Source organism: Carcharhinus amblyrhynchos, chromosome 34 (genome assembly GCF_965287045.1).
Source record: "Carcharhinus amblyrhynchos chromosome 34, sCarAmb.v2.hapA, whole genome shotgun sequence".
NCBI lineage: Eukaryota > Metazoa > Chordata > Chondrichthyes > Carcharhiniformes > Carcharhinidae > Carcharhinus > Carcharhinus amblyrhynchos.
The window spans coordinates 4,728,599-4,753,605 of NC_137357.1; the positions used below are offsets into that span (position 1 = coordinate 4,728,599).

At 47.5% G+C, this 25,007-nt stretch overlaps 1 protein-coding gene across 1 annotated transcript; it reads left to right on the forward strand.

Moving 5' to 3' along the window:
- The first annotated feature begins 2,516 nt into the window (after window positions 1-2,516).
- On the forward strand, window positions 2,517-16,778 carry LOC145361286 (low molecular weight neuronal intermediate filament-like). The gene is made up of 4 exons (XM_080216930.1): window positions 2,517-3,738; window positions 7,951-8,268; window positions 11,711-11,835; window positions 13,736-16,778. Exons 1-4 carry the CDS (start codon window positions 3,055-3,057, stop codon window positions 13,896-13,898), a joined length of 1,290 nt encoding a protein of 429 aa, XP_080073056.1. The 5' UTR covers window positions 2,517-3,054; the 3' UTR covers window positions 13,899-16,778.
- The last annotated feature ends 8,229 nt before the right edge of the window (window positions 16,779-25,007 follow it).

A 25,007-nucleotide genomic window follows, 5' to 3' on the forward strand; every position in this document is an offset into this window, starting at 1 on the left:
CTCCCAGAGCAATGCCAGAGTAGGTCGGCACACGTGTGCGTTCACAGATGGCACGGTGGTTAGCACTGCTGCCTCACAGAGCCAGGGACTCGGGTTCGATTCCCGGCTCAGGTCTGTGTGGAGTTTGCACATTCTCCTCGTGTCTGCCTGGGTTTCCTCCGATTTCCTCCCACAGTCCAAAAGACGTGCTGGTTAGGTACATTAGCAATGCTAAATTGTCCCTTAGTGTCCAAAGATGTGTAGGTTAGGTGGATTGGCCATGCTAAATTGTCCCTTAGTGTCCAAAGATGTGTAGGTTAGGTGGATTGGCCATGCTAAATTGTCCCTTAGTGTCCAAAGATGTGCAGGTTAGGGGGATTGGCCATGCTAAATTGCCCCTTAGTGTCCAAAGATGTGCAGGTTAGGTGGATTGGCCATACTAAATTGTCCCTTAGTGTCCAAAGATGTGTAGGTTAGGTGGATTGGCCATGGTAAATTGCCCCTTAGTGTCCAAAGATGTGCAGGTTAGGGGGATTGGCCATGCTAAATTGCCCGTTAGTGTCCAAAGATGTGCAGGTTAGGGGGATTGGCCATGCTAAATTGCCCCTTAGTGTCCAAAGATGTGCAGGTTAGGTGGATTAGCCATGCTAAATTGTCCCTAAGTGTCCAAAGATGTGCAGGTTAGGTGGATTGGCCATGCTAAATTGTCCCTCAGTGTCCAAAGATGTGTAGGTTAGGTGGATTGGCCATGGTAAATTGCCCCTTAGTGTCCAAAGATGTGCAGGTTAGGTGGATTGGCCATACTAAATTGTCCCTTAGTGTCCAAAGATGTGTAGGTTAGGTGGATTGGCCATGGTAAATTGCCCCTTAGTGTCCAAAGATGTGTAGGTTAGGTGGATTGGCCATGCTAAATTGTCCCTTAGTGTCCAAAGATGTGCGGGTTAGGTGGATTGGCCATGCTAAATTGTCCCTTAGTGTCCAAAGATGTGCAGGTTAGGTAGATTGGCCATGCTAAATTGTCCCTTAGTGTCCAAAGATGTGCAGGTTAGGTAGATTGGCCATGCTAAATTGTCCCTTAGTGTCCAAAGATGTGTAGGTTAGGTGGATTGGCCATGCTAAATTGTCCCTTGGTGTCCAAAGATGTGCAGGTTAGGTGGATTGGCCATGCTAAATTGTCCCTTAGTGTCCAAAGATGTGTAGGTTAGGTGGATTGGCCATGCTAAATTGTCCCTTAGTGTCCAAAGATGTGTGGGTTAGGTGGATTGGCCATGCTAAATTGTCCCTTAGTGTCCAAAGATGTGTAGGTTAGGTGGATTGGCCATGCTAAATTGTCCCTTAGTGTCCAAAGATGTGTGGGTTAGGTGGATTGGCCATGCTAAATTGTCCCTTAGTGTCCAAAGATGTGCAGGTTAGGTGGATTGGCCATGCTAAATTGTCCCTTAGTGTCCAAAGATGTGCAGGTTAGGTGGATTGGCCATGCTAAATTGTCCCTTAGTGTCCAAAGATGTGTAGGTTAGGTGGATTGGCCGTGCTAAATTGTCCCTTGGTGTCCAAAGATGTGCAGGTTAGGTGGATTGGCCATGCTAAATTGTCCCTTAGTGTGCAAAGATGTGCAGGTTAGGTGGATTGGCCATGCTAAATTGCTCCTTCATGTTAAAAGACATGTAGGTTAGGTGCTAAATTCTCTGTCAGTGTACCCGAACAGGAATGTGGCGACTCGCGGATTTTCACAGTAACTTCACTGCAGTGTTAATGTGAGCCTTACTTGTGACACTAATAAATGAAACCGTAAATCAGTTTCTAATCTGTCTCTGTCTTGTGATACTCGCACTCACTTTATCGCCAAAGTGTTTGCAGCCGGGCTGCTGAAAGCAAGCTGTGTTTGTCTGATATTGATTTCAATTAAATGCCGTCAACACTTGCTGACACCCCAGCTTAATGTGATGAAATGACGGGACATGTTTTGGCTGGAATCTGTCACAGCTCTTGCTCGAACTGAGACTGCTGTGTTTAACTCTTCAACATCTGGCCATCTGTACACTTTCACACACATTATCCCAGCCATTCCTCAGAACCATCCTGCATTACTTGGAAAATTCAGGCAGGGAATTATTAGACAAAGCATACCGCTCATAGAGAAGGGAAGGAGAGGGTGCAGAATGTAGTGTCACAGACACAGCTAGGGTGCAGAGAAAGATCAGCTCAATGCGAAGTAGGTCTGTTCAAATGCCTAGCGGCAGCAGGGAAGAAGCTGTTCTTCAGTCAGCTGGTGAGCTTAGAAAGAGATTTCAGGGAGAGAATTCAGAGGAGAGGGGAGGGAAGGGGGGATGTGTTTGAGGCTTCAGATTGGCTGTGTATCCCAGACGTGTGGGATATAAAAAGGGGGAGGGATAGGGGGCAGGCTCTGCAGAGCTGCTCATTCTCTGCAGAGCAGCAGAACCAGAGCAGTAGCAGAAGCAAGGGCAGAGACAGTAATCACTGCAGCGATATCTGTGGCAATTGCAGCAGGAGCAGTAAGTGTGGCAATCGGAACAGCAAACAGTTACAATAACAGGCAGTTGCAACAACTATAGCAATTGGAAAAACAGTCACAATAACTGTAGCAATTGGAATAACAGTCGCAATAACTGTAGCAATTAGATTAACAGCTGCAATAACTGGCAATTGGAATAACAGTTGTAATAACTGTAGCAATTGGATTAACAGGCACAATAACTGTAGCGGTTTGGATTAACAGGCGCAATAACTGTAGCAGTTGGATAAACAGTCGCAATAACTGTAGCAGTTGGATTAACAGTCACAATAACTATAGCAATTGGATTAACAGTTGCAATAACTGTAGCAATTGGATTAACAGTCGCAGGAACTAGCAGTTGGATTAACAGTCGCAATAACTGTAGCAATTGGAATAACAGTCATAATAACTGTAGCAATTGGATTAACAGTCACAGTCACTGTAGCAATTGGAATAACAGTCACAATAACTAGTAATTGGAGTAACAGTCGCAATAACTGGAGCAATTGGAATAACAACCACAATACCTGTAGCAGTTGCCACAACTAACAGCAGCAGCGATGAGTTATACAACTGAATGCTATCACAGTTCTTACCACAAGGTCTTGGGAGACACCCCACTGGGCTTGGGAGCTCACCTGAGCTCTGGGGGTAGGCTTTCTGCTCCCAGAGGAAAGCCTGTATCCTCCCTCAAGAGAAATGTCCCGTCCCCCTGTTGGGACAGCTACGACCTGTCCCAGTGCAGCGCCATCAACAACGAGTTCAAGATCATCAGGACCAACGAGAAGGAGCAGCTCCAGGGGCTGAACGATCGGCTGGTGGGCTACATAGATAAGGTGAGGTTGCTGGAGCAGCAGAAGCGGGCGCTGGAGGCGGAGGTGGGCTTGCTGAGGCAGCAGCAGCAGACGGAGCCCTGTCGCCTGAGCCAGTTGTACGGCCAAGAGATTCGCGACCTGCGCTCCCGCCTGGAGGGGCTGACCCATGACAAGCGGCGCCTGCAGCTGGACTGCCAGCAGCTGGTCCTCTGTCTGCAGCAGCTCCGCCACGGCCACCAGCAGGAGGTGAACAAGCGCCAGGAGGCCCAGGGCACCCTGCTGAGATATCGGGAGGAGGTGCAGCAGGCCAGGCTGGCCAAGCTGCAGCAGGAGAGGACGGTCGACTCCCTGCTGGACCAGATCACCTTCCTGAGGAAGATTCACCAGGAGGAGCTGGCTGAACTACAGGCTGCGCTGCAGGCATCCCAGGTAAGGCTGTGTGTCGGTGTATACATGGGCAATATATACAGTGAATATAGTGAGTTAGCACTGCTGCCTCACAGTTCCAGAGACCCAGGTTCGATTCCCAGCTTGGGTCACTGTCTGCGCGGAGTGTGCACATTCTCACAGTGTCTGCGTGGGTTTCCTCCCACAGGCTGAAAGACATGCTGGTTAGGTGCTAAATTCTCCCTCAGTGTACCCGAACAGGCACCAGAGTGTGGCAACTGGGGGATTTTCACAGTAACTTCATTGCAGTGTTAATGTAAGCCTTAAATTGTGACTAATAAATAAAATTTACTTGACTAAATAGATCAGTGTACACAGGTCTCACATCCACGTATGTATACCTAATGTCCATATAGCTGAAATGTGTACATAGATAGTGCATGCGTATAGTGCATATATATGCATATATAATGTGTGCACATGGAATCAGTGTGTTTATCGTGCATGTACCAGTCCTGATATACTGCATGCAATGAATGTCTGTATATATTGTCTCTCAGCCAGAGACCCAGAGTAATGCCCCAGGTTTAAATCCATCACAACAGATGGTGCAATTCGAATTCAATAAAAAGTATCTGGAATTAAGAATCTACTGATGGTCATGAAACCATTGTCGGAAAAACCCATCTGGTTCCCTTTAGGGAAGGAAATCTGCCGTCCTTACCCCAGTCTGGCCTACATGTGACTCCAGAGCCACAGCAATGTGGTTGACTCTCAACTGCCCTCGGGCAACGAGGGATGCTGACCCAGCCAGTGACACCCATGTCCCAGGAATAAATAATAAAAATAATATGATATACGTTTTTATATCACAGAAATATATATGTACATATAATTTATAAAATAAAGATAAAATATGCATACATATGTACATATTATAAATTATATTAAATGCAAGCATGTGTGTGTGAGTGAGTGTGTGAAAGCGTGTTTGTTTGTGTGTGTGAGTGTGTATGTGAGTGTGAATATGAGTGTGTGTGTGTTTGTGTGTGAGAGTGTGTATGAGTGTCTGTGTGTGAGTATGAGTGTGAGTATGGGTATGTGAGTGTGTGTGTTTGACTGTGAGTGAGAGTGTGTATGAGTGTATGTGTGTATGAGTATGTGTGTGTATGTGGGTGTGAGTGTGTGTGTGAGTGTCTGAATGCCTGTGAGTGTGTGTGTGAGTATGAATGTGTGTGTGTGTGAGTATGAATGTGTGTGTGAGTGTGTGTGTGTGTTTGACTGTGTGAGTGTATGTGTGTGTGAGTGAGTGTGTGTGTGAGTGTGTGTTTGACTGTGTGAGTGTATGTATGTGTGTGAGTGAGTGTGTGTGTGTGTGTTTGACTGTGTGAGTGTATGTGTGTGTGTGTGAGTGAGTGTGTGAGTGTGTGTTTGACTGTGTGAGTGTATGTGTGTGTGTGTGTGTGAGTGAGTGTGTGAGTGTGTGTTTGACTGTGTGAGTGTATGTGTATGTATGTGTGTGAGTGAGTGTATGTGTGTGTGTGTGTGAGTGTGTGTGTGAGTGTATGTGTGTGAGTGTATGTGTGTGTGTGTGAGTGAGTGTGTGTGTGAGTGTGTGTTTGACTGTGTGAGTGTATGTATGTGTGTGAGTGAGTGTATGTGTGTGTGTGTTTGAGTGTATGTGTGTGAGTGTATGTGTGTGTGTGTCTTTCAACTAATCAAATATTAACATGGTCCCCAAAACATGAGTTCTTATTGAGTGAATTTTGCCAGGAGACAGATTGCATCTCTGCCCGATTTCCCTGAGCTCTCTGCAAGGGGACTGCGGTAATTCTGCGATCCTCTGTTTCTGCACCAACTCTCTGATTTATAAAGACTCTGTCATTTTCAAATGAATCACAGCGGGGTAGCTGAACGCTGAAGCAGTGGCAGTGAGCTGAATACCTTCCTTCACTCCCTGCCTCTTCCTCTGGGACAAATCTGCAATTTTTCAGATTTTCATTCCAATATTTTTTACCAATCCAGAATGACTTTGCCACATAAAATTGTGCTTGATAAGGAGGACAGAATCTTACGAGTTAACGAGCATACCTGTCACTGATTTTAATCCCATTACAGTATTGATTGCAGCAATGTGATATAATTCACAAGGACAATAAGTAGTAAAAATTGTCTGATAATTATTCATCAAGAATTCTTCTGAATTCCAATGAGTATAGCCCCAGTCGACTCAGTTTCTCCTATTAAGCCAACCCTCTCAACTCCAGAATCAACCTAGTGAATCTCCTCCGCACCCCCTCCGGTGCCAGTATATCCTTTCTCAAGTAAGGAGACCAAAACTGTACACAGTACTCCAGGTGTGGCCTCACCAGCACCTTATACAGCTGCAACATAACCTCCCTGTTTTTAAACTCCATCCCTCTCGCAATGAAGGACAAAATTCCATTTGCCTTCTTCATTACCTGCTGCACCCGCAAACCAACTCCTTGTGATTCCTGCACAAGGACACCCAGGTCCCTCTGCACAGCAGCATGCTGCATTTTTTTACCATTTAAATAATAGTCCATTTTGCTGTTATTCCCATCAAAATGATGACCTCACATTTACCAACATTATACTCCCATCTGCCAGACCCTCACCCACTCACTTATACTATCTGACTCATTGACTATTTGTGTCACAAGTAGGCTGACATTAATACTGCAATGAAGTTACTGTGAAAATCCCCTGGTTGCCACACTCCGGCGCCTGTTCGGGTTACACTGAGGGAGAATTTAGCACCTAACCACTTTTGGTGTGGGAGGAAACCGGAGCACCCAGAGGAAACACACGCAGACACGGGGAGAACTTGCTCTGCACGCCAGCTATGACTGTAACACTACATTCTACACTCCCGCGTTTCCTTCTCTATGAATGGTATGTTGTATCTGTATAGCGTGCATACTTTTCACTGTATACTAACAGATGTGACACATAATAATAACAGACGCCATACAGTCAGTGACCCAAGCCAGGAATCGAACCCAGGTCCCTGGTGCTGCAAGGCAGTATCAATATCAATAACCGCTCAGTATCCTGTGGTAGAATTTCAGTGTCCTCTGCACACTTTGCTCTGCCACTCATCTTCGTGTCACTGTGAATTTTGACACACTACACTTGGCCCTCAACTCCAAATCATCTATGTAAGTTGTAAACAATTGCAGTCCCAACACTGATCCCTGAGGCACACCACTCGTCACTGATCGCCAACCAGAAAAACTCCCATTTACCTCCACTCTGTCAGTTAAACAATCCTCTTTCCCTGCTAAGGAAGTAGTTGATTCCAAAACATTGAATGTATTCAAGCGGCAGTGTGGTGGCTCAGTGGTTAACCCTGCGACCTCGCAGTGCCAGGGACCTGGGTTCAATTCCCAGCTTGTGTCGCTGCGTAGAGTCTGCATGTTCTCCCTGTGTCTGTGGGTTTCCTGCCTCACTCCAGAGATGTGTAGGTTAGGTGGATTGACCATGCTAAATTGTCCCTTAGTGTCCAAAGATGTGTGGGTTAGGTGGATTGGCCATGCTAAATTGTCCCTTAGTGTCCAAAGATGTGTGGGTTAGGTGGATTGGCCATGCTAAATTGTCCCTTAGTGTCCAAAGATGCGCAGGTTAGGTGGATTGGCCATGCTAAATTGTCCCTTAGTGTCCAAAGATGTGTGGGTTAGGTGGATTGGCCATGCTAAATTGTCCCTTAGTGTCCAAAGATGTGTAGGTTAGGTGGATTGGCCATGCTAAATTGTCCCTTAGTGTCCAAAGATGTGTGGGTTAGGGGGATTGGCCATGCTAAATTGTCCCTTAGTGTCCAAAGATGTGCAGGTTTGGGGGATTGGCCATGCTAAATTGTCCCTTAGTGTCCCAAAGATGTGCGGGTTAGGTGGATTGGCCATGCTAAATTGTCCCTTAGTGTCCAAAGATGTGTGGGTTAGGGTGATTGGCCATGCTAAATTGTCCCTTAGTGTCCCAAAGATGTGCGGGTTAGGTGGATTGGCCATGCTAAATTGTCCCTTAGTGTCCAAAGATGTGTAGGTTAGGGTGGATTGGCCATACTAAATTGCCCCTTAGTGTCCAAAGATGTGCAGGTTAGGTGGATTGGCCATACTAAATTGCCCCTTAGTGTCCAAAGATGTGTGGGTTAGGTGGATTGGCCATGCTAAATTGCCCCTTAGTGTCCAAAGACGTGTAGTAAATTGCCCCTTGCTGGAATTTTTCTTTGGCAAGGTAACCGTGGAGATGGACGTCAGCAAGCCGAACCTGTCCACCGCTCTGAAGGAGGTCCGGTCCCAGTACGAAGACATCGCGGCCAAGAACCAGCAGACGGCTGAAGAGTGGTACAAGTCCAAATTTGCCGATTTATCCGAGAGCGCGGCACGGGGAAGCGAGGCAGCCCGGGCGGCCAAGGAGGAGGCATCCGAGTATCGCCGCCAGCTACAGGTGCTGACCATCGAGATCGAGACTGTCAGAGGCACCAATGAGTCCCTGGAGAGGCAGATGCAGGAGATGGAAGACAGGCACAGCGCGGAGACCGGCAACCTGCAGGTAATCAGTGGGTGGGAGGAAAATCGGCAGCACGTGTGGGGAATGAGCCTACTCGACTCAACTGGTGCACAGGGCCAGTGAGATCGCTGGCAGAGCACCCCACCCAGCACATATCCCTATAACCCCATGCATTTAACATGGCCAATCCCCCTAACCTACACGTCTTTGGACACTAAGGGGCAATTTAGCATGGCCAATCCACCTAACCCACACATCTTTGGACACTAAGGGGCAATTTAGCATGGCCAATCCACCTAACCTACACATCTTTGGACACTAAGGGGCAATTCAGCATGGCCAATCCCCCTAACCTGCACATCTTTGGACACTAAGGGGCAATTTAGCATGGCCAATCCACCTAACCTACACATCTTTGGACACGAAGGAACAATTTAGCATGGCCAATCCACCTAACCTGCACATCTTTGGACACTAAGGGGCAATTTAGCATGGCCAATCCCCCTAACCTGCACATCTTTGGACACTAAGGAGCAATTTAGCATGGCCAATCCACCTAACCCGCACATCTTTGGACACTAAGGGGCAATTTAGTATGGCCAATCCACCTAACCTACACATCTTTGGACACTAAGGGGCAATTTAGCATGGCCAATCCACCTAACTTGCACATCTTTGGACACTAAGGGGCAATTTAGTATGGCCAATCCACCTAACCTACACATCTTTGGACACTAAGGGACAATTTAGCATGACCAATCCACCTAACCTGCACATCTTTGGACACTAAGGGACAATTTAGCATGGCCAATCCACCTAACCTGCACATCTTTGGACACTAAGGGACAATTTAGCTTGGCCAATCCACCTAACCTGCACACCTTTGGACACGAAGGAACAATTTAGCATGGCCAATCCACCTAACCTACACATCTTTGGACACGAAGGAACAATTTAACATGGCCAATCCACCTAACCTGCACATCTTTGGACACTAAGGGACAATTTAGCATGGCCAATCCACCTAACCTGCACATCTTTGGACACTAAGGGACAATTTAGCATGGCCAATCCACCTAACCTGCACATCTTTGGACACTAAGGGGCAATTTAGCATGGCCAATCCACCTAACCTACACATCGCTGGACACTAAGGGACAATTTAGCATGGCCAATCCACCTAACCTGCACATCTTTGGACACTAAGGGACAATTTAGCATGGCCAATCCACCTAACCTGCACATCTTTGGACACTAAGGGACAATTTAGCATGGCCAATCCACCTAACCTGCACATCTTTGGACACTAAGGGACAATTTAGCATGGCCAATCCACCTAACCTACACATCTTTGGACACTAAGGGACAATTTAGCATGGCCAATCCACCTAACCTGCACATCTTTGGACACTAAGGGACAATTTAGCATGGCCAATCCACCTAACCTGCACATCTTTGGACACTAAGGGGCAATTTAGCATGGCCAATCCACCTAACCTACACATCGCTGGACACTAAGGGACAATTTAGCATGGCCAATCCACCTAACCTGCACATCTTTGGACACTAAGGGACAATTTAGCACGGCCAATCCACCTAACCTACACATCTTTGGACACTAAGGGACAATTTAGCATGACCAATCCACCTAACCTGCACATCTTTGGACACTAAGGGACAATTTAGCATGGCCAATCCACCTAACCTGCACATCTTTGGACACTAAGGGACAATTTAGCTTGGCCAATCCACCTAACCTGCACACCTTTGGACACGAAGGAACAATTTAGCATGGCCAATCCACCTAACCTACACATCTTTGGACACGAAGGAACAATTTAACATGGCCAATCCACCTAACCTGCACATCTTTGGACACTAAGGGACAATTTAGCATGGCCAATCCACCTAACCTGCACATCTTTGGACACTAAGGGACAATTTAGCATGGCCAATCCACCTAACCTGCACATCTTTGGACACTAAGGGGCAATTTAGCATGGCCAATCCACCTAACCTACACATCGCTGGACACTAAGGGACAATTTAGCATGGCCAATCCACCTAACCTGCACATCTTTGGACACTAAGGGACAATTTAGCATGGCCAATCCACCTAACCTGCACATCTTTGGACACTAAGGGACAATTTAGCATGGCCAATCCACCTAACCTGCACATCTTTGGACACTAAGGGACAATTTAGCATGGCCAATCCACCTAACCTACACATCTTTGGACACTAAGGGACAATTTAGCATGGCCAATCCACCTAACCTGCACATCTTTGGACACTAAGGGACAATTTAGCATGGCCAATCCACCTAACCTGCACATCTTTGGACACTAAGGGGCAATTTAGCATGGCCAATCCACCTAACCTACACATCGCTGGACACTAAGGGACAATTTAGCATGGCCAATCCACCTAACCTGCACATCTTTGGACACTAAGGGACAATTTAGCACGGCCAATCCACCTAACCTGCACATCTTTGGACACTAAGGGACAATTTAGCATGGCCAATCCACCTAACCTACACATCTTTGGACACTAAGGGACAATTTAGCATGGCCAATCCACCTAACCTGCACATCTTTGGAGTGTGAGAGAAAACAGGAGCACTTGGAGGAAACCCACGCAGACGGGGAGGACGTGCAGGCTCCGCACAGACAGTGACCCAAACCAGGAATTGAAGCCAGGTCCCTGGCGCTGTGAGGCAGCAGTGCTAACCCACTGTGCCACCAAATCAGGGAGTGGCAGTCCTTTCCACAGCTGGCACAAACGTCTCAAGTGGGGCAAATGTGGCAGTGTCCCCAGAACACCGGTGTGCTTCCATCCTCGGCACTCTGTCTTGTAAGGATAAGCCCAATATTCACTTGTTGCCTCAGCTTCATCCCTGGAAACTAGACTAATGAGACATGGTGGCACGGTGGTTAGCACTGCTGCCTCACAGTTCCAGGGACCCTGGTTCGATTCCCAGCTCGGGTCACTGTCTGTGTGGAGTTTGCACATTCTCCCCGCGTCTGCGTGGGTTTCCTCCGGGTGCTCCGGTTTCCCTCCCACGGTCCCGTAAGACACGCTGGTTAGCTGCGAAATTCTCCCTCAGTGTAACCCAAACAGGAGTGTGAAGACCAGGGGGTTTTCACAGTAACTTCATTGCAGTGTTAATGTAAGCCTAACTTGTGATTAATAAATGAAACTTAAACTCCCATCACACAACATTGTACGGTGTAACGATGAGGTGAGTCAGTGTGATGGGAGGTAATAAGTTTAGGCCCCTTCTTACCCATTCCTTCGCTAAACCCGAGGTGCACTCGAGGCCTCCTCCTGTTTTGAATCAAAGTGCCTCACTTGCCCCCCCCGCGGCCAAGCTTTGTGCTGAGCACACAGGCGATATTCTGCGTGATTGTTCTCCAGTCCGTTATGACAGGTCCACATTATCCAGCCCCGGCCTAACTCTGCCACCTTTGACCTCCACAGGAAACCATTAACCAGCTCGAGAGCGCCCTGGGCTCCACCAAGAATGAGATGTCTCGACACCTGAGAGAGTATCAGGACCTGCTCAACGTCAAGATGGCCCTGGATATAGAAATCGCTGCGTACAGGTTCTCCTTTACTTATTTTATTGAAATTGATTCGATTTCAGATGGCACCGGGTGGCACTGTGGATGAGCACGGCTGCCTCACAGCGCCAGGGGCACAGGTTCGATTCCTGGCTCGGGTCACTGTCTGTGCAGAGTCTGCACATTCTCGCCGTGTCTGCGTGGGTTTCCTCCGGGTGCGCCGGTTTCCTCCCACAGTCCAAAAGACATGCTGGTTAGGGGCTAAATTCTTCCTCAGTGTAACCTGAACAGGTGCCAGAGTGTGGTGACTAGGGGATTTTCAGAGTAACTTCATTGCAGTGTTGATGGGCAACACAGAATCATAGTGTGAGTCACTCACCCAATGAAGAAGCAGCGCTCCCAAAGCTCCTGCTACCAAATTAACCTGTTGGACTTTAACCTGGTATTGTGAGACTTCTTAATGTGCCCATCTTTGGATACTAATTTGCCATGGTCAGTGCACCTAACCAGCGCATCTTTCGGGCTGTGGGAGGAAACTGGAGCTCCTGGAGGAAACCCACGCAGACATGGGGAGAATGTGCAGACTCTGCACAGACAATGACTCAAACCAGAAAGCAAATCCGGGTCCTTGCAGCGCTAACCACTCCGTCACCGTGCGGCCTACCAAATTTGACCAGCTAAATCTGCTTAGTAGGGTTTGATTTTGACGATGTTTATTGGAATAGTGCAGTATGTATCAGCACAGCTATTGATAGACTGATGGTTGAGTTTGTTTGCAACTTTTTACTCTGACTGGAGTTTTCGACTTATTCTAAAAAGTCTATCTTCTATTTTATTTTTACATTTTTTGTTTAATATTTTTTAAACCTTTATCTTAGAATCCCGGCAGTACAGACAGGCCATTCAGCCCATTGAGTCTGCACCAACTCTCTGACACAGCATCTTCCCCAAGCCCAACCCCATAACCCCACATTTTTACCCTGCCAATCCACCTAACCTGCACATCTCTGGACACTAAGGGACAATTTAGCATGGCCAATCCACCTAACCTGCACATCTTTGGACACTAAGGGACAATTTAGCATGGCCAATCCACCTAACCTGCACATCTTTGGACACTAAGGGACAATTTAGCGTGGCCAATCCACCTAACCTACACATCTTTGGACACTAAGGGACAATTTAGCATGGCCAATCCACCTAACCTGCACATCTTTGGACACTAAGGGGCAATTTAGCATGGCCAATCCACCTAACCTGCACATCTTTGGACATTAAGGGACAATTTAGCATGACCAATCCACCTAACCCGCACATCTTTGGACACTAAGGGACAATTTAACATGACCAATCCACCTAACCTGCACATCTTTGGACACTAAGGGACAATTTAGCATGGCCAATCCACCTAACCTACACATCTCTGGACACTAAGGGGAAATTTAGCATGACCAATCCGTCTAACCAGGGCTGTGGGCAGAAACCGGAGCACCCGGAGGAAACCCATGGAGACAATGTGCAAACTCAACACAGACACTGTCACCCAGGGCCAGAATCGAACCCAGGTCCCTGGCGCTTTGAGGCAGCAGTGCTAACCACTATGCCACCAATGATTAAACAAAATAAAAAGACATGGTTTGCACATGTCGATTCAAACAGCAACAGATTTATTCTTGGAGTTCTGGCCTGCATGGAGTACAAACTGAAACTCAACAGTGCAACACCCTAATGACATCGCCATTAAATTGTGTAATCTGCTCTTAAAGCAATCTGCAACCACTGAAATATATAACAGGAACAGATCCGAGGGGCTGAATGTCTCCTATTTTGTGTATCCATGTGCGTTAGAGTAGATTTTGCCTTGAAATAGATTCAGAACATGCAGAGCGATCTGAGTGGATTTGTACCAGATGGATTCTAAACCTGATGTTTTCTGTTGAAGGAAATTGCTGGAGGGTGAGGAGACGCGACTGAACACTATAGATGGTGGCACCTCCGCGTTCCTGAACTCCATCCTGTCCGAGACAAAGTCCTCCTCTGCCGCCGAATTCAGAAAAAGCACAGGAGGGAAAGCCACGGCGACCTCAAAGAAGGAGAAATCCTAGGATGAGGAAAAACCAGGAAAGAGGCCCAGCAAGATTTAGTCCTTTTTTTCAAATTCATTCAACTTGCTGACCCTTCCCATTTCCAAATCCCTCAACCCCAAGGGGAGAAAATTAGAGTAACGTTTCTAAACACCATCTTTACACAGCTTACAGGAGACAGTCAGGATTATTACAATGCTAGATACAACCTTTCCAATGTAATCAATGATTGATATTCATCCTTGGATGTGTTTTATTTGTAACTAAATAGTCCCATGTATAATTTCACACTCTCAGTGAGATTTCATAGAAACTTATAAAATTCTAACAGGGTTAGGCAGGATGGATTCAGAAAGAATGTCCCCGATGGTGGGGGGAGTCCAGAACTAGGGGGTCATAGGGCGGCACGGTGGCAGAGTGGTCAGCACTGCTGCTTCACAGCGCCAGGGACCCGGGTTCGATTCCAGGCTCAGGTCACCATCTGTGCGGAGTCTGCACATACTCCCCATGTCTGCGTGGGGTTTCCTCTGGGTGCTCCAGTTTCCTCCCACTGTCCAAAGATGTGCAGGTTAGGGGGATTGGCCATGCTAAATTGCCCCTGGGTGTCCAAAGATGTGTAGGTTAGGTGGATTGGCCGTGCTAAATTGCCCCTTAGTATCCAAAGATGTGCAGGTGAGGTGGATTGGCCATGCTAAATTGTCCCTTAGTGTCCAAAGATGTGCAGGTTAGGTGGATTGGCCATGCTAAATTGCCCCTCAGTGTCCAAAGATGTGTAGGTTAGGTGGATTGGCCATGCCAAATTGCCCCTCAGTGTCCAAAGATGTGTAGGTTAGGTGGATTGGCCATGCTAAATTGCCCCTTAGTGTCCAAAGATGTGCAGGTTAGGTGGATTGGCCATGCTAAATTGCCCCTCAGTGTCCAAAGATGTGCAGGTCAGGGGGATTGGCCGTGCTAAATTGCCCCTTAGTTCAGGAGGGACTAGCTAATGTAAATGAGTGGGGTTATGGAGATAGGTCCTGGGAGGGATTGTGCAGATTCAATGGGCTGAATGGCCTCCTTCTGCACTGTAGGGAATATAATGATAGTTTGAGGATAAGGGGTAAACCTTTTTGGACTGAGGTGAGGAGAAATGTCTTCACCCAGAGGGTGGTGAATGTGTGGAATTCACTCCCACAGAAAGTAGTTGAGGCCAAAACGATGTGCGACTTCGAGAAGAAATTAGATTTCGCTCTTGGGGTTAAAGGGATCGAGGGATAGTGGGGGAAGGGGGGATCAGGATATTGAATTTGATGATCAGCCATGATCAAAATGAATGGCGGAGCAGGCTCGAGGGGCCGAATGGCCTCCTCCCGCTTCTAGGTTTCTATGTTCCTATCACTGAGAGTTATTTGCAACTGTGCCAGAATTCTTGTTGTTATTTTCTTCCAAACAGTATTTGCAAGGTGAATTTTACGTGCAAAATAAGGATTGCTGAATAGAGAAGCAGGAACTGTTCTACGCTGGAGGAAGTCCTCTCTCTCTCTCTCTCTCGTCCTGAAGGACAAGGTTAGCACAAATACAATAGCAACATACCTTCAATGTAGAAGGTGTCTCAAGGTGGGTAAAATGAAAGAGATACCCTAACCCCTGCCCCCACACCAGCATTGACAGCTTCCCCACTGAATAACACAAAGGTTCACTTGAAAAATAGCTTCTCAAGAGAATTACACACTGTAGAGAGAGAGGATAACCTTGTTCAAAGGCTTATTAGGACTGGCTATGTCCAGATAATGACGTGCCACAATGACACCGCACGCCATCCAATTGTCACGTGTCAGTTACCTGGTCAAACCCATTGCTTTTTTACCACAATTTCATTTATTGACACCTTTCCCCCAACCCCACCCCCATGCTGTGTGGGGCGGCACGGTGACACATTGGCTAGCAGTGCCGCCTCACAGCACCAGGGACCCAGGTTCGATTCCTGGCTTGGGTCACTGTCTGTGTGGAGTCTGCATATTCTCCCCGTGTCTGCATGGGTTTCCTCTAGGTGTTCCGGTTTCCTCCCACAGTCAGAAAGACGTGTGGGTTAGGTGGATTGGCCATGCTAAATTGACCCTTAGTATCCAAAGATGTGCAGGTTAGGTGAATTGGCCAAGCTAAATTGCCCCTTAGTGTCCAAAGATGTGCAAGTTAAGTGAACTGGCCATGTTAAATTGCCCCTTAGTGTCCCAAGATGTGCTGGTTAGGTGCATTGGCCATGGTAAATTCTCCCTCAGTGTCCCCGAACAGTTGCTGGAGTGTGGTGAGTAGGGGATTTTCCCAGAAACTGCATTCCAGTGTTAATGTCAGCCCATTTGCGACACTAATAAATAAACTTCATGGGCTGGATTTTGCAGCCTCGCTCATCCTGAAGCCAAAATACCCCACCCGAGATGAACAGACCTTCCCATCGTTCGCCCCTTGCCTGTTCAATTTCTGTGGCAGGCGGGTAAAATTCCGGCCTATATCTCCGTCATACTGATGAGTGTGAAGTTAAGTAGACAGGAGGTGAGATTTTCAACCCCGCACCCTTCTCACCACCCCACAAAAGGGCCAGTAGAAATGGGGCAACGATTTGGTGTTCCTAGAATTGAAAGTTGCCGAGGAGCCACAGAACTGTCGAGCCCAAGCCAGGGGATCAGTGGCTAACTTGTAATAATTTTTTGAGACTGTGATGCATGATGCTGCTTTAAGTGTAATGAACGGCAGTGAGGTTTACTGCAGAGGTTTAACACTTTGAAAGAAAGCAAATAAATAATACAGCTCCGTGGAATGGCAGCGTGCTTTGACATGTTATCATGTTCACATGTGTTAACGTAAGCAGGAGTCAGTCTGACCCCCGCACCTTGGACAAGTCCAAATGCAGGAAAGTCATTCAAATCCAGCCGATTGCAATAAAAACAAGTTCCATGTTCTGATAGCAAAAAATGCAATCGTTTGTTCTTTGCCTTTACTATTTCCCGAATTTCATTTCTACTTCCCTTGGTTGGCGATCAGTGATGAGTGGTGTGCCTCAGGGGTCAGTGTTGGGACCGCAATTGTTTGCAATTTACACGGGGTGATTTGGATTCGGGGACCGAGTGTAGTGTGTCAAAATTCGCGGATGACACTGAGATGAGGCATAGCAAAGTGTGCAGAGGACACGGAATGTCTGCAACAGAGTGGCATGTTGGCACAGTGGTTAGCACTGCTGCCTCACGGCGCCAGGGAGCTGGGTTCGATTCCCGACTCAGGTCACTGTCTGTGTGGAGTCTGCACATTCTCCCTGTGTCTGCGTGGGTTTCCTCCGGGCGCTCCAGTTTCCTCCCACAGTCGGAAAGACACGCTGGTTAGGTGCTAAATTCTCCCTCAGTGTACCCGAACAGGAGTGTGGCGACTAGGGGATTTTCACGGTAACTTCATTGCAGTGTTAACATAAGCCTATTTGTGACGCTAATAAATAACCTTAGAAACTCTATGGTGCAGAAGGAGGCCATGCTGCCCATCAAGTCTGCACTGACCACAATCCAACCCAGGCCCTACCCCCATATCCCTACATATTTACCCTCTAACCTTCGCATCTCATGACATTAAGGGGCAATTTTAGCACAGCTAATCAACCTACCCACACATCTTTGGACTGTGGGAGGAAACCAGAGCACACGGAGGAAACCCACGCAGACACAAGGAGAACATGCAAACACCAATGAGTCAGATAGTTTCAGTGAATGGGCAGATGGGAGTTTGATGTTGGTAAATGTGAGGTCATCCATTTTGGCAGGAATAACAGCAAAATGGACTGTTTCTTCAATGGTAAAAAATTGCAGCATGCTGCTGTGCAGAAGGACCTGGGTGTCCTTGTGCAGGAATCTCAAGGAGTTGGTTTGCAGGTGCAGCAGGTAATGAAGAAGGCAAATGGAATTTTGTCCTTCATTGCTAGAGGGATAGAGTTTAAAAACAGGGAGGTTATGTTGCAGCTGTATAAGGTGCTGGTGAGGCCACACCTGGAGTACTGTGTACAGTTTTGGTCTCCTTACTTGAGAAAGGATATACTGGCACTGGAGGGGGTGCAGAGGAGATTCACTAGGTTGATTCCGGAGTTGAGAGGGTTGGCTTATGAGGAGAGACTGAGTAGACTGGGGCTATACTCATTGGAATTCAGAAGAGTGAGGGGGAATCTTATAGAAACATATAAAATTGTGATAAGATAGAAGCAGGGAGGATGTTTCCAAAGTGGGTGAAATCAGAACTCGGGGGCTTGGCCTCAAAATAAGGGGGAGCAGATTTAGGACTGAGTTGAGGAGGAACTTCTTCACACAAAGGGTTGTGAATCTGTGGAATTCCCTGCCCAGTTGAGGCTCCCTCACTGAATGTTTTTAAAGCAAAGATAGATTTTGAACAGTAAAGGAATTAAGGGTTTTGTGGAGCTGAGTCCACAAGAAGATCAGCATGATCTTACTGAATGGTGGAGCAGGCTCGAGAGGACAGAGATGGCCGACTCCTGCTTCGAGTTGTGGGAGGTCCCTTATTCACGTTCTCTGAGGATATAATAAACAAGATGACGAAAGGGGAACCAGTAGATGTGGTGTAATTGGGATTTCCGAAAGACATTCGATAAAGGAGCAACATAAGAGGTTACTGTAAGTGTTAGCGCGTGACATGTTTGTGAAATAACTCCTCAAAGGCCACTATCCCTTTACCAAATTCCCTTTATTTACAAACGTATCTCCAATCCTCAGGGTGCTCCAGGTACAGAGGCAGTAGCCATTACATTCCTTACATACACCAGCGAGGCTCTCTGAGCGAGCAATCATTACTTCAATCAGGAAGCTCATACTCAGAGAGGCCAACCTCATGGGCCCCGCTGAGGTCATTGCAATTTGCATGGATGGTTAATTGGCTAACTAATAATAATAAAGTTGGAATAAATGGGTCACTTTCAGGTCAGCAAAATGTAACTACTGACTTGATTTGACTCATTATTGTCAAATGTATTAGTATACAGTGAAAAGTATTGTTTCTTGCGCACTATACACACTAAGAGAAGGAAAGGAGGGGGTGCAGAATGTAGTGTTACAGTCATAGCTAAGGTGTAGAGAAAGAACTTGGTGCGAGGTAGGTCCATTCAAAAGTCTGACGGCAGCAGGGAAGAAGCTGTTGAGTCAGTTGGTATGTTATCTTAGACTTTTGTATCTTTTTCCCGACGGAACAAGGTGGAAGAGAGAATGTCTTTTTGCGTGGGGTCCTCGATTACGCTGGCTGCTTTTCCTGGGGCAGTGCGAAGTGTAGACGGAGTCAATGGTTGGGAGGCTGGTTTGCGTGATGGGTTGGGCTACGTTCATGACCCTTTGTCGTTTCTTGCCGAGCAAGAGCAGAGCAGGAGGCAGACCAGATTGGACAAGGGGGGAAGAAAGCAAATTACTGCGGATGCTGGAATCTGAGACCAAAAGGGAAAAAGTAGGAAAATCTCAGCAGGCCTGGCAGCATCTGTAAGGAGAGAAAAGAGCTGACGTTTCAAGTCCAGATGACCCTTTGTCAACGCTTTGACACACTGAGGGTACGTATTATGCGGATAGAATGGTGACAATAGAATTAAATGGTGACCGAGTAGCTTATTCCGACGTTCCCGAAACTTTAAACGTTGAGATAACCTATCCCCTTGCGATTTGATAAAAAGTGCTTGCAACAACGCTGAACTCAGAATCAACCCACTCCCAACTGCTTTGCTGTTGCAATTATTATAAAGAGCTAACTGGGGCACAAACTATTTATGGAAATGAGACCATCACGGAACACAGAAGCTCCCTTGCCAGTGGCTGACAGAGCATGGGGCAGCCCCGGGTTCAAATGGGTAGAGAAAGTGCCCCCGCCTCTACTGTGGCAGAGGCAAACCCACTTACAACATGGAATTTTATAGAAAGAATATTATTAAACTCGGGACGGCACAGAGTGATAAGAGGGACTGCTTTCTCGGCTGAGTTTATTGAGTGGTTAGCACTGCTGCCTCACAGCGCCAGGGACCCGGGTTCGATTCCCAGCTTGAGTCACTGTCTGTGTGGACTTTGCACATTCTCCCCATGTCTGCCTGGGTTTCCTCCAGGTGCTCCGGTTTCCCCACACAGTCCAAAGGTGTGCAGGTTAGGTGGATTGGTCAACCTAAATTGCCCCTCAGTGTCCAAAGAAACGTAGGTTAGGATGACAGTGTGCATGGCCAATCCACCTAACCTGCACATCTTTGGACACTAAGGGACAATTTAACATGGCCAATCCACCTAACCTGCACATCTTTGGACACTAAGGGACAATTTAACATGGCCAATCCACCTAACCTGCACATCTTTGGACTGTGGGAGGAAACCAGAGCACCCGGAGGAAACCCACGCAGACACGGGGAGAATGCACAGGCTCCACACAGACAGTGACCCGAAGCCAGGAATCGAACCTGGGACCCTGCCGGTGTGAGGCGGCAGTGCTAATCACTGTGCTACCGTCAGCAGTGCTAACCACTGAGCCACTGGTCCTGGCTCCATCCTTGTAAATCTTCTCTGTGCTATTTCCAGTTTATCAATGTCTTTCCTGTAATCGGGTGGCAAGTCATTGGGCTCAGACAGGGGCCATTCAGCCCATTGAATTCATAATACACCACCATGGCGATGGTAAATTATCACTCTCACCGATAGCCTTCTCAGCTTACCCGTCCTTTCGATAAGCTGGGAATTAAAATTCATAAAGAACCCAGGCTGGTTGATATTAAATTCTCTGGTAGCCACAAGGCACACAATCCACACTGTCACAGAGGAAGGATGTGAAAAACTATTTTCATTGAGAAAAGTGTCCCGCTCAGCTTAAACCCCAATGTCCTTCAGACTGGTTAACCTTGAGACGGACTCTCTGAGCTTTGTCTCTGCAGCTAATTTTTTTTTTGCATTGAAGTAAATTTGTCATGTTGTCTGGGCAGATTTGCTCGCTGTGACTTTTCCCTGCAGGAACAAAAAGAAAGCGTCAGTAGCCGTACTATTTATAGAATCACAGAATCCCTACAGTGCAGAAGGAGGCCATTCGGCCCAGCGTGTCTGTACCAACCACAATCCCAGCCAGGCCCCTATCCCAGAACTCCAATTTTGTTTTTATTCATCCGTGGGACATGGGTGTCGCTGGCTTGGTCAGCATTTATTGCCCATCCCTAGATGCCCTTGGAGGGCAGTTGAGAGGAAACCACATCGCTGTGGCTCTGGTGTCACATGTAGGCCAGACCGGGTAAGGACAGCAGATTTCCTTCCCTAAAGGAAACCAGATGGGTTTTTCCGACAGTGGTTTCATTGTCATCAGTAGATTCTTAATTCGGAATTTTTTTTTATTGAATTCAAATTCCATCATCTGCCGTGGTGGGATTCGAACCCGGGTCCCCAGAACATGAGCTGAGTTTCTGGATTAGTAGCCTAGCAATAAAAACACGAGGCCATCGCCTCCCCATATTTACCCTGCTAATCTCCTTATATTAAAAATAGCAATTTAGCACGGCCAATCCACCTAACCCGCACATCTTTGGACTGTGGGAGGAAACCCACGCAGACATGGGGAGAACGTGCAAACTCCACACAGACAGTGACCCAAGCCGGGAATCGAACCCGGGTCCCTGGTGCTGTGAGGTAGCAGTGCCAACCACTGTGCCACCCTGCTGCCCCAGGATAGAGGTTGCCTTACATTACACAGCACATTAAAAGGCCATTTGGCCCAACTAATCTCTCCCAGAATTTATGCTTCCCATTGAACCTTCTCCTCCCATCAACCTATCAATATATCTTTTGATTCTTCCAGTTTGACATTCTTGTCACACTTTAGATTAAAAGATTTCTCCTGAATTCCCCCGTGGGCTTATCAGTGACTGTATGTAACCTAAAGACGGCACAGTGACACAGTGATTAGCACTGTTGCCTCGCAGCGCCAAAGGAACCAGGTTCGATTCTGGTCTTGGGTCACTGTCTCCCCAAATCTTCATGGCTTTCCTGTGGGTGCCCCAGTCTCCTCTCACACAGACATGGGGACAATGTGCAGACTCCGCACAGACTGTGATCCAAGCCGGGGATTGAAGCTGGGTCCTTGGCACTGTGAGGCAGCAGTGCTAACCACTGTGTCACCCCCGTGCTGCCCCAGTTTCTCTTTCCTAGACGCTGGTCTCTGAGGCCATTTGGAAGGCAGCTCAGCACTGTCTAAGCATCCTCCCCAGGATCTTCAAGGTGGACGATGATTGCTGGTCTGACGGGTGAATATTCTGGGCAGTATCTTTCCACACAGAGACAAAAGGAGCACCTTCTACTCAGTGAAGGGGAAACAAGTTGTAATTGTCAGCCTTGTGGGGTCGTCCAGAGATGATCTAACATTCTTTGCCAGCCTGTGTACCACACAGCACAATGTGACGCTGCTGCATTGCAGTGAAGGTATCTATATTTAGCAACATTGTGATTAGGAGGCAGAGGCTGCAGCACTGGGGCAGAGACGGACACACACTCTTACACACACACATTCTCTCACACATTCACAAACTCACACACACTGACACTCACATACTGACACACTCTCATACACACATTCTTACACACACACACACACTCTCATACAGATCTCAAACAATGCCGAGACATCGTACAGGATTAACACGGGAGGGTGAAAGCTTATTGGGGTAAACGAGATGTGGATTTGAGATTATTATTCGATCACTGGGACATAGGAGAGATTAAAGGGATAATGGTGCAAATCTGACAGTAATGAGGCAAGTTGAGAACTGTCGATCCGGAAGAGGGGTAAGTGATTACAGAGGAACCATTAGCTGCACTGAACTGTCCAACTGAATGGGAATCAGAGAATCCTACAGTGCAGGGGAGGTCATTCAGCCCATCGAGTCTGCACCGACCACAATCCCACCCAGGCCCTATCCCCATAAACCCACTCATCTCCCTGACACTATGAGTCAATTTAGCATGGCCAATCCACCGAACCTACACATCTTTGGAGCATCCAGAGGAAACCCATGCAGACACGGGGAGAATGTGCAGACTCCACACAGGCAGTGACCCAAGGCCGGAATTGAACCCGGGTCCCTGGCGCTGTGAGGCAGCAGCACTAACCACTGTGCCACCCATCAGGGGTTACAACTTAAAGTGGTGAACTGAATGTTGTAAAACACTGATTCGAAACATGTCACATTCCTTGTGTTGGTGTTGAGTGAAAATTCTTAGCCAGCACGGGCACAGATGGGTCAATGGCCTCCTTGTGTGCTATTCCAGATTATGGTTTGGTTCAGTGTAATCTGGATACGATTTGGGCAGCATGGTGGCACAGTGGGTTAGCACTGCTGCCTCACAGCACCAGGGTCCCGGCTTCGATTCCCGACTCGGATCACTGTCTGTGCGGAGTCTCCCCACGCCTGCGTGGCGTTCCTCCGGGTGCTCCGGTTTCCTCCCACAGTCTGAAAGACGTGCTGGTTCGGTGCTAAATTCTCCCTCAGTGTAACCCGAACTGGCGCCAGAGTGTGACGACTGAAGAATTTTCACAATAATTTCATTGCAGTGTTAATGTAAACCTACTTGTGACACGAATAAATAAACTTTATTGCTTTTAATTCTGGCAGCTCATTCACATCCACTACTTATAGCCCTTTTGTGGGACCGTTATGCTTTTTAGAATCCCTACAATATAGAAGGAGGCCATTTGGCCCATTGAGTCTGCACTGACAACAATCTCACCCAGGCCCATATCCTCTTAACCCCATATATTTACCCTGCTAATCCCCTGTCAGTAAGAGACAATTTAGCATGGCCAATCCACCTAACCTGCACATCTTTGGACACTAAGGGGCAATTTAGCATGGCCAATCCACCTAACCTGCACATCTTTGGACACTAAGGGACAATTTAGCATGGCCAATCCACCTAACCTACACATCTTTGGACACTAAGGGGCAATTTAGCATGGCCAATCCACCTAACCCGCACATCTTTGGACACTAAGGGGCAATTTAGCATGGCCAATCCACCTAACCCGCACATCTTTGGACACTAAGGGGCAATTTAGCATGGCCAATCCACCTAACCTGCACATCTTTGGACACTAAGGGGCAATTTAGCATGGCCAATCCACCTAACCCGCACATCTTTGGACACTAAGGGGCAATTTAGCATGGCCAATCCACCTAACCTACACATCTTTGGACACTAAGGGGCAATTTAGCATGGCCAATCCACCTAACCTACACATCTTTGGACACTAAGGGACAATTTAGCATGGCCAATCCACCTAACCTACACATCTTTGGACACTAAGGGACAATTTAGCATGGCCAATCCACCTAACCTACACATCTTTGGACACTAAGGGACAATTTAGCATGGCCAATCCACCTAACCTACACATCTTTGGACACTAAGGGACAATTTGGCATGGCCAATCCACCTAACCTGCACATCTTTGGACACTAAGGGGCAATTTAGCATGGCCAATCCACCTAACCTGCACATCTTTGGACACTAAGGGACAATTTAGCATGGCCAATCCACCTAACCTGCACATCTTTGGACACTAAGGGGCAATTTAGCATGGCCAATCCACCTAACCTGCACATCTTTGGACACTAAGGGGCAATTTAGCATGGCCAATCCACCTAACCTGCACATCTTTGGACACTAAGGGGCAATTTAGCATGGCCAATCCACCTAACCCGCACATCTTTGGACACTAAGGGACAATTTAGCATGGCCAATCCACCTAACCCGCACATCTTTTGAGTGTGAGAGGAAACCCACGCAGATATGGGGAGAATGTGCAGACTCCACACAGACTGTGACCCGAGGTCAGGAATTGAACCCAGGACCCTGGCGCTGTGAGGTAGCAGTTCTACCCCACTGTCCCACTGTGCCACCTCCCATTTTGAATTCAACTTGCTCTCATTTTGAATTCAATGCAGGTCCGGGGGAACGTTCTGGCTGCGGACAGCATCTGCAAGGTGTGAAAATTAAATTCAATGAGACTGCAGTCGGAATAAATTGGAGCTGATCTGAATATAATCTCTCCGTCTTCCCACTTGCATAATTTCTGCTGCAGCTGGATGTTTGAGTCAGCCTCTCCCTATTCCTG